The sequence below is a fragment of the Leucopleurus acutus genome, assembly GCF_964270905.1.
Source record: "Leucopleurus acutus genome assembly, chromosome: 16".
NCBI classification, from domain to species: Eukaryota; Metazoa; Chordata; class Mammalia; order Artiodactyla; family Delphinidae; genus Leucopleurus; species Leucopleurus acutus.
The window spans coordinates 34,937,746-34,947,761 of NC_139158.1; the positions used below are offsets into that span (position 1 = coordinate 34,937,746).

The 10,016-nt window shown below is 56.0% G+C and overlaps 1 protein-coding gene across 1 annotated transcript; it reads left to right on the forward strand.

Moving 5' to 3' along the window:
• The first annotated feature begins 746 nt into the window (after positions 1-746).
• ZNF500 (zinc finger protein 500) lies at positions 747-9,006 on the forward strand. The gene is made up of 7 exons (XM_082856343.1): positions 747-805; positions 1,485-1,982; positions 3,588-3,771; positions 3,979-4,046; positions 5,038-5,149; positions 7,035-7,151; positions 8,174-9,006. Exons 2-7 carry the CDS (start codon positions 1,581-1,583, stop codon positions 8,797-8,799), a joined length of 1,509 nt encoding a protein of 502 aa, XP_082712469.1. The 5' UTR covers positions 747-805; positions 1,485-1,580; the 3' UTR covers positions 8,800-9,006.
• Positions 9,007-10,016: the final 1,010 nt, after the last annotated feature.

Below are 10,016 nucleotides of genomic sequence, written 5' to 3' on the forward strand. Positions count from 1 at the left end.
AGACAGACACCTGGGTTCCACCCTCACCCCAGTTCTGCACTTACTGAGTGTTTGTGACCTTGGGCAGGTCACTGAACCTCTCTGCACCTCGGTTTCCTCACCTATAAAATAGGGATAATAGTACTTCCTTTGTTTCAAAGATGAACTGATTCAATAATTGCAAATCGCTTAGAACAGAGCCTGGCATATACACAGTACTATGTATGTAAAAAAGTAAATTTCCAGGGTCCCCGCCACTGTGGAGCTCCTCAGGCCTGGCAGGGTGGATGGAAGAGAAGCAGGGAGAATGGCCCAGAAACTGCGGAGCCTCGCGCATGCGCACTGAAGTTGGAGGAACACCCTCCCGCAACGCCTCCCAGGACCCATCTACCCGAGGCCGCGGCTCAGCCAGGGGATGACTACGTTACCCACAGTGCATCTCGCGGACTCGCTACGTAGCTCGTTTCTATGCCTGACAGTCGGTTCAACCAGTGGTAAGAGGACCCACAATGTGAGTAGTTACCCACAATGGCTCCCGTGGACCCGCCCACCCAGACCCATTCTCGCTCTCCACAGCCGGCCAAAGGTGCGAGGACTACATTACCCACAATGCTTCCCGTGGGACGCCCACAAGGCCTCGTCCTCTAGCTCGACGCCGGCTCAGCCAGTGGTCGTCGCCGACTGTCCCGGGTCTGCCTGCTAAGGGTTTTGGTCCTCGCTTCTGGCCCGCCGAGCCTTCCACGCCCGCTCTCCCGCTCTCCCGCTCCCGTCCCAGCCCGCTGCTCCGGGCCTGCCTCGAGCCCCCCCACGGGTCTCAGCGCTGCCGGTAAGTGCGGGCGCGGGCGCAGGGTCCCAGCTCGAGCTTCTGTCCGCGGCCCTCGCCCGCCGGAGCCTAGTTTGTGCCCGGCCTCGGTCACCGCTCTCCCTCCAGCTGAGCGGACGAGACGGGAAAGCAGCCCAGCCGGGGAGTCCTGACCCTCCCAAGACCCTGGAGTTGGAGAGGCCTTGGTGACCATCCATTCGGTGGGGCCCGCGGATGGGCTTCAGGCTCCCGAAGCCCGAAATCAGGGGTCAGATTGGGACAGAATCTGCCTCCTCCTGGGCAGAGGGGGCTCTGGTTCTCATCATATTTCCAAACGGACCTCATCCAAAAATGGCCAACTGTAATATTGAAAACTCAGCGTTTGTAGAACTGTGACCGCGTTCCAGGCTTTGTGCTAAAATAAACTATTTTCAAACGTCCCGTTTTGTTCTCTCAGCAACCTGAGTGTAGGTGGTATCACCATTTTTTCTTTCACATGAGGAACTGAGGCCCAGAGATTAAGTACTTCTCCTGGGAATTAGAGGGTTAGTAGCAAAGGCAGTTTGATTTACTTTAACCGTTTCTTTCTGCTTTCTGCCAGTGAGGGCAAGTTGGCCTTGGGGACAGGGCAGGGGCTTATGGGTTGCAGACGCTTATCCAGCCCCAGTGCTGCACCCTACATGACTTTATTGTCTCTCCACAGAGCCCTGAAAACATCTTCCCCAGTGTCTGGCCAGAGGTGTAGAGAGAGACAGGTGTGAGCTCCAGGCCAGAGAAGGAACAAGGCTCACCAGGAGCAATGGCGACCTCTCCCGGCTTCCAGCACCCGCCACCCCTGGAGCAGGATGAGATCCTGATCGTGAAGGTGGAAGAGGACTGCTGCTGGGAAGAGGAGCGCTCCCTGGAGATTGAAGACCCTAGCCCTGAGACCTTCCGCCAGCTCTTCCGTCTTTTCTGCTACCAGGAGGTGGCCGGACCTCGGGAGGCCCTGAGCCGCCTCTGGGAGCTCTGCTGCCGCTGGCTGCGCCCTGAGCTGCGCACCAAGGAGCAGATCCTGGAGCTGCTGGTGCTGGAGCAGTTCCTGACGGTGCTTCCAGGGGAGATCCAGGCCCGGGTGCGGGAGCAGCAGCCAGAGAGCGGTGAGGAGGCCGTAGTCCTCGTGGAAGGGCTGCAGCGGGAGCCCAGGAGACAAAGGCAGCGGGTGAGGTGGGGGGCATTTTAGCCCTGAGGTGAGAAAACGGGGCCCTGCTGCTGAGGTCTGTGTTTGTAGATTTCCTTGGGCTCTGGAGCCGTGGCCAGCCTTGGTCATTGGGAGTACCTGGTGCTGGCCAGACACTGAATTGAAGAAGGCAACTGCAGAGTGTTTCTCAACATTGGCCGACGTGTGTCCACCCCTTGATTAACCATTATAGCCCCACCAGCCCTTTCTAAGCTATGTGGATTGGTTTGTTAACGCCATCCCAACGTAGGCCAGACACAGGTTTTAATGGGAGAGAGGCTGGAGACCTTCAAAGGCAGGACCTTGGGAGTTGAAGAGATCCCCAAAGAAGGAGGAACACTGGGAAGAAAGACCAGGTGCTGGTGGGTGCCCTGGTTAGAGCCCCCAGGTGTTTCTCAAACTCTCTGGGGCTGCGCCATTCAATACAGTAGCTACTAGCCATGTGTGTTTGTTTTAATTAAAATTAAATAAAATTTAAAATGTAGTTTTTAAGTCACACTGACCACATTCCAAAGGCTCAGTCATCACACGTGGCCAGTGGCTACTCCCTGGACAAGGACAGTGCAGATATGGGACACTTCATTCATTCTACAGAGAGTGCCACCCTAGACCAACTCAATTCCTTCTAACCAGATCTGGGGAGTGTGAAGTCTCTTACAGATTTCTCCTGCTTGGGTCAGATTAATTCCTCCTGATTAGATATTTGGCAAATTCTGCAGGTCACCTTTCTCCCTGTGGCAGTGTCATTGGCCACACAGTGCTGTTCTTTTGCATCCGGCAGGATAGACCCCCCAACTCCCCCCGCCCCCCAAAAAATCTCAAAAACCCAAAAAACTTGACCATAAGGTGAGTTGAGTGCATTAAGCACATCCTGCCTTCGTGGTGGCCAACAAGAACCCAGGAGCCCTTCTCGGCCCTGCCAGCCTTGGCGTTTGGGGTTCCCGTCATGGCTTTGCTCTGTCACTGGGCACCCTGTAACCTCCAGGGACTGTCTCCTCTCAGAGGTGTGGAATTTTGAGCCTGAGACAGGGTCCCTGGTGCTGGTTTCAGTTCCCTGGAGATGTATCTTGTCCCTAGTACTGTTACAGATGTCAGTAAACTCTGAGACTAAGTTTATCTGATTCACCTTCACTGGAATTAGGAAATAGATAATTCCAGAGGGTCTGTAGATGATTTCAAAAAATGTAGCACGTGCAGTAACTCAGGCTTCCGAAATGAGACCTGATTTGGGGCCCTTCTGGCCCAGGTTTTTCAGGAGCACTAAGGAAGGAAGGGTGACAGTGTGACGGTGACAGCAACACAGTGTGATGGGGAGAGACCATAGAGTCTCAAGAGTGGAGCAGGCCTCCCTTTCCCCAGGTTGGGAGCCTGACCTCTTCCTGGGTCACGTGCCTTTTCCCTGGGGTCTGGCTGGAGGGAGGTGCTTGGAGGGTCGCAGAGGCCATCAGACACGACGAGGTGGCCCAGTGGTAAGACAGAGCCTGGGAACAGGGTGGCCGGGGTGCCCGAGACAGGAGGCATGGGGAACCCTGTGGGTTTCCTCCCGACCTTCTGGGAGCTAGTGGGCAGATCTCCATCTGTATGCAGGATCCGGAGGTAGTCCCTGATGACGCACTGGCCCACGGGACAGGGGAGTGGTTCTTAAAATGCCAGGTGGAGGCCCAGCCAGGAGAGCTGTCTCTGGAGGAAGGGCCTCAGCACTCCAGCCAGCAGCCCCCAGCCCAGCTGAGCCACAGACCAAAAAGAGGCCCCCAGCTCTGGCCAAAGACGGGTGAGTAGCTGTCCCTCTTGTGGAAAGAGACGCCCTGCACTGGGGAAGGGAAGGGAAGGGAAAGGAAAGGAGTGTGGCAGGGGTCAGGCCTGTTTGTCTGTGGGGTGGGCAGGCTCCCGGCCGGGTGAGTGTTGATGGGGAGCAGCTGGACCTGTCCAGCCTTCACTGCCATGTGCACGGGTGGGTGACTCTCTGCTCTTTCCCCAGGCCCAGCGGCCTCCCAGTGTCAGGAGACGGCGGCACTGGCCACATCCTTCCTTTCAGCCTGGTCCCAGGTGAGTGGCATTCCTGATCTGCAGCATCCCCGTGTGTCCCGTGCCCTTGTTACGGGGACACTTCTCTTGCGAGGTCAGGTCTGTGGGTTTCCAAGGCGGATCTTCACCTCCTGGGAAGTCCTACCTGTTCTCAGATGCCACCTGAGTGTTAGGTGTGTCCTGGAGGATCCTGGAGTCTCAATGGTGAGTTAGGGCAGTCACTTCAAAGCCAGCTGTATGTTAAAATCTTCTGGCATCTGGGTAAAAATAGATTTTTCCCCCAGCCCTGGCCTGGAAGCAGAGTCTCCTTTGCTTGTTTGTTTCAATTGCAGCTTTATTAAGGTATAATGCACTTACCATACAATTCTCCCATTTAAAGTATACAGTGTTTAATATATTTACAGAGTTGTGCAGTCATCACCATAATCAAATCAATTTTAGAACGTTTTCATCACCTCCCCAAAATACCCCACACCCATTAGCAGTCACTCCCCCCTCCCCCTCCCTCAGCCCCCTGGCAGTCACCAGTCTTTCTGTCTCTCTGGATTTGCCTTTTCTGGATATTGTTTTCTTGGGTGTTAATCGTGCTCCCAGGTCAGTCTGGTGCTAGATTTGGGAACCACTGGCCTAGAGGCATCCTGAAGTCTCCAGGTCACCCTATTTGGCTCCTGGGGCTGGCTTGAGCTGAGGCAGGGCATGCTAACTCATGTCCTCAAGGAACGTGGGCCCCAGTGGCTGAGATCTCAGATCCAGCTGTTCCACACAGCACATCTGTCCACACAGTCTCTGGCCCTGCAGCAGTTGGGGCAGAGCTTGGTGGTGACGGTGTCCTCCCAAAGAGCAGGATCCAGCTGTGTCTGAGCCAAGCTTGGAAGGAAGGAGTGGATAACAACATATGGAAAGGGAAAGGTTGGGGAGGGGAGGAAGTAGGGGAGGTAAGCAGGACCTGCCTTCATCCCACAAGTGGAGGGGACGGGTGAGCCCACCAGGCTCTGAGTGAGCTGTGTTCCAGCAGGTGCCGGTGACCTTGGAGGACGTGGCCGTGTACCTGTCCCAGGAGGAGTGGGGGTGCTTGGACCTGGCTCAGCAGGACCACAGCTGCGGCAGGCTGCAGGAGGATGAGGGTATGTGCAGGGAGACCCTGGCCGTTGTCTGTCAGACACCGGGTTGTGTCTCTGACGTGGGTGAGTGTCAGGGAGGGTGGCTGCTTCCCTCAGGCTGGCTGTGGTATGTGCTGGCCTCCAGGACCCGAGGCCCAGGCCACCTCCCTGCTCAGCACCTTCCCTGGCTCCCCCCGCCTACAGGAGCCACTCCAGCAGGTCTCAAACTTTAGTGGCCAGAGGAATCACCGGGCAACATATTAAAAATAGGAACTTGTGGGCCTTGTGCCCAAGGGTTGCTTTAGTGTGCTGGGGGCATTCCCTGGTGAGTCCTAGTGCTGGGCAGCCCTGCACTGCCAAGGTTGCTAGTGTCCCATCAGTGGCCCATCTGCAGCGGGGGCAGTGTGGCTGCTTGCCCACGTCCCAGGCAGATGCCCAGAGCTGTCCTGAGTTCCTTCTTTCGCTCCTTTACCCACACGGTTGTCCAGTGTCAGTGCAGCCTTTGTGCCGTCTTGGCCCCCATGGACAGAGCTGCTCTTGGCAGGGCCCTGCCTATCTACGCCTCTCCTCACCACCCCACACTGGCCCTTCTCAGCTCGTCCTACCACTTTTGACACGTGTTCACTCCCTGAAATGTTTTTTAAAGGAGTTGAGATCCTGCTTTGTATCAGTTGGGGTTCTCCAGAGGAAAAGAACCCTTAGGATGTGTGTGTACAGAGATATTTATTTTAAGGAATTGGCTCTCACGATTGTGGGGGCTAGCAAGTCTGAAATCCATACAGCAAGCCAGTTGGCTGGAAACCAGGCAGGATTTCTAGGCTGCCTTCTCGAGGCAGAATTCCTTCTTCAGGAAACCTCAAGTTTTCTCTTAAGGCCTTCAACTGATTTGGTGGGGTCCACCCCCCAGTGTGGAGGGTAATCTGCTCTCCTTACAGTCACCTGATTGTAGATGTTAATTACATCTACAAAATAACCTCCACAGCAACATCTAGACTGGTATTTAGGGAATTAATTTCCTGGTGGTCCTATGGTTAGGACTGTATGCTTTCACTGCTGAGGGTGTGGGTTCAATCACTGGTCAGGAATCTAAGATCCCACAAGCCGTGCAGCATGGTCAAAAAATAAAGGTAAAAAATTGATTGAGGGCTTCCCTGGTGGTGCAGTGGTTAAGAATCTGCCTGCCAATGCAGGAGACACAGGTTTGAGCCCTGGTCTGGGAAGATCCCACATGCCGCGGAGCAATTAAGCCCGTGTGCCACAACTACTGAGCCTGCGTTCTAGAGCCCGTGCTCTGCAACAAGAGAAGTCACTGCAGTGAGAAGCCCATGCACCACAACGAAGCGTAGCCCCTGCTCTCCGCAACTAGAGAAAGCCCGCTCACAGCGGTGAAGACCCAGTGCAGCCAAAAAAAAAAAAGACTGGTATTTAACCAAACAACAACACTGTAGCCTGGCCAGGTTGGCACAGAAAATTAATGATCACATACTTTCTTTTACATCTTCATTTATTCCAAACTAAGTGTCTGTAGAACAAATGAAGATGAAATCTTTCTATTGCCACGAATACTGGCTTGCTGTGTGCACTGTTGCTGTCCCACTGCTCTGTGCTCTGTCCTGCTGTGTGTTGTAACTCTTGGCTACTTCATCTCTGTTGTGATGAAATTCTGACTCCTCGGGGCATCTGGTTTCCCTCCCAGAGCTGGGGAGAGCCTTGGGCCCTGTTTTTCCTCACTTCCTCTCTCTCTGAGGAAGCAGTCTGCACAGAAGTAGAGCGCCTCCCACCTCTGTTGAGGCATGGAGTTTTTCCCACAGGTTCTCCTGATGCCCTTTGCTCTCACGAGGAGGAGGTTGTTGCAGTCTTGTGTTCTGTCCCGGCCACACTCACATCCTCTCTTCTCTTTCCCCATCAGCAGGACTCCCCGCTCCTGGGTCCTGTCTGACTGCCCAGGATGGGCCAGGGCAAGGCCTGCGGGACCCAGCTTGTGCAGCCTCGGGGCTGAGGGAAGTCTCTGGCAGTGCTGGCTCAGGTGAGGGGGTCTGGGAGGAGACGGATGTCCCAGATGAGATTCTCCCCTCTCCTGGGCTTAGACCTCGGCGACTGTGTTTGTGGAGTTCAAGCTCAAGGGCTTAGAGCAAGGGTTGGTAGATTTTTTTTGAAAAGGGCCAGATAGTAAATAGTTCAGGTTTTATGGGCTGTATGGTCTCCCTGGTGATGCCTCAGCTCTTCTCTCCTGGCACAAAAGCAGCCACAAAAGCAGCCACAGACAGTATGAAAAGACATGGGCGTGGCCATGAAACTTCATTTACAAAGGCAGGTTCACCCACCCTGAAGGAAAGGCAAGGGGAGACAGGTGGCTTTAAGAAAGGTTTGGGGCTCAAGCAGCAAGAGAGTCCTACCACCTTGAGCTGGGACATGGCACTGCACGCAGACACCATAGGGAAGCTGGTCCTGAGGGCCACACGAGGGGCTGGGCACAGGGTCCTCAGGACGCCCTGAGTGTCACTAGCCAGCGGCACTCTCTCTTGGGCCTACACCTGGGGTGGAATTGCTCAGTCACATGGTCAGTCTGTGTGACCGTTGGAGGAACTGCCAGAATCAATTCCTTTGTAAAAACTCCTGGCGAAGGCCAGGGAGGTGGTTCCATCCTGTCTCAGTTGTACAGATGAGGTGGATGTGATCTCGAGCCCATGCTTGGCTTCCTGGACAAGCCAGTGTGGAGGCAGGAGGGGGCTGCATGGGGGTGTGGGGTGGACAGCATCTCGGCAGGGACAGTTCCCAGCACTGGGAGGGCCTGTCCTTCCCCCGTCAGGTCAGTGGGCCTCAGCGTCCTCATGTGTAAATGGGACTGTCACAGTACCACCTCACGGCCTTGTGGGTCTGGCCATGTTTCTAGTTCCCAGAATCAGGCTCTGAATGAGGCATCCTGTGGAGGGTGTGGAAGGGGAATTTGAAGGCACTTCCTGCGTCAAGGGCCGCCCCACCCTGCCTCCCCTTCTTCCTCTCCCCCTCCCCGTGGAGCCCTCAGCGACTGTGCTTTCTCTGTCTCAGAGCTTGGGAGGCAGTTTGAGGATGGAGAGTATGCCAGGGCGGACGCGTCGGTGAGAACACGGTGGGGCCAAGCGCTCCCGGGTCTGGGTCAGGGGCCTGGCCTGACCAGACCCCAGCGGCCTCCAGACAGAGGGCGGCCCCTTGGGGTCCGGAAGCCGCACACGTGCCCCGAGTGCGGCAAGGCCTTTAGTAAGACGTCCCACTTGACCAAGCACCAGCGCACGCACACTGGGGAGCGACCCTACCAGTGCCAGGTATGCGGGAAGCGCTTCGGCGACCGCTCCAACTGCAGCACGCACCAGCGGGTGCACACAGGCGAGAAGCCCTACGCCTGCACCCAGTGCGGGAAGTGCTTCAGCCAGAGCTCCAGCCTGGTCATCCACCGCAGGACACACACCGGGGAGCGGCCCTACGCCTGCACCGAGTGCGGGAAGCGCTTCAACAACAGCTCACACTTCAGCGCGCACCGCAGGACGCACACAGGCGAGAAGCCCCACACCTGCCCAGCCTGTGGCAGGGGCTTCCGCCGGGGAACCGACCTCCGCAAGCACCAGCGCACACATGGCGGGGAGCAGCCACTTCACAGACCCCAGAGGCTCCAGGACGCCCCAGGGGCCCGAGCCTGATGATTCAGGAAGCTGCCAGAGTCGTTTCTGTCCCTGAGCCAGAAACTCTGGTCTTCAGGCATCTTCAGACTCCGTTTGCTCCCGTAGGCCCCAGCACGAGGACACGTGGTGGGACATTTGGGGGGCCCAGGCTGAGGGAAGAAGCTGGGCCCTGCCGGTGTATTAGGGTCTGGGGCAGCCACACTGAGGACCACAGCTGGGCCGCTTACAGCAGCAGGAATTCTCTCACAGTTCAGAAGGCCAGAGTCTAAAATCAAGGTGTCTGCAGGGCTGCCTCCTTCCTGCAGCTCTGATGGAGGATCTGTCCCAGGGCGCTCCTGGTGCTGCCAGCTGTCCTTGGCGCACCTGGGCTTGTGGCCACATCACTCTGCCTCCACCTCCGCACAGCCTCTTCTGTGTGTGTCTCCATATGTTGTCTCCTCTTGTAAGGACGCAGTCATTGGATTTAACTGATTACATCTGCAGAGACCTTGTTTCCAAGTAAGGTCACCTTTTGAGATTCTGGATATGAATTTGGGGGGACACTTTTCTGCCCACTTTGGGGGAAGCCTCAATGGCTATGGTCTCTTGCAGCTTTACGTACCCCAGCCTTATCTGGGCTTGGTCTCCTGCCTTTCCCCCGAACCTTGCTGCACTTTCAAAATGTAGCCTGTTGCGGGGGGGTGGGGGGTGGTTTCCAGTATCACAGTGGTGGTGGGTCACCTTCGCAGAGCCACGGCTGTTCTGTAGGATGGATGGCTGGTGCGGGAACGCTTCCCCGAGATCCCATCTTTCAGCCTCCCCCAGCCCATCAGGAAGTCCCCAGGGTAGAGTGCCAGGGTTGCCTTTGTTCCGGCCCAAGTGGCCGTGTCCCAGGATGCAGGCCGGCCTTGGTTACCCCACTTTGAATTTCTGAGGTGGATGTGCCTCTCTGATCTGTTCACATCCATGGTCTCATAGTGGCTGAGGGGAGCAGTAAGAGGCCTTGTTTGCTTTAGTCATTAGTAAAGTTGTGGGGCAGCTCTGAAACCACTGGGTTCCAGAATGTTCCATTCAATTGCTAGACGTATTTTTACCTTTCCACACAACCCAGGTTCCGGGGTGTGTGACCTGCTCTTTGTTCCCTTAATAAACGACGTCAGTCCGTCTGGCCCCTGTGCTCTGTCCTGTGTATTCTCTGGAGAATGGGGCCGCCCAGTTTAGGGATGGTTTTTAACCTTGTGGGACACGTACTATCC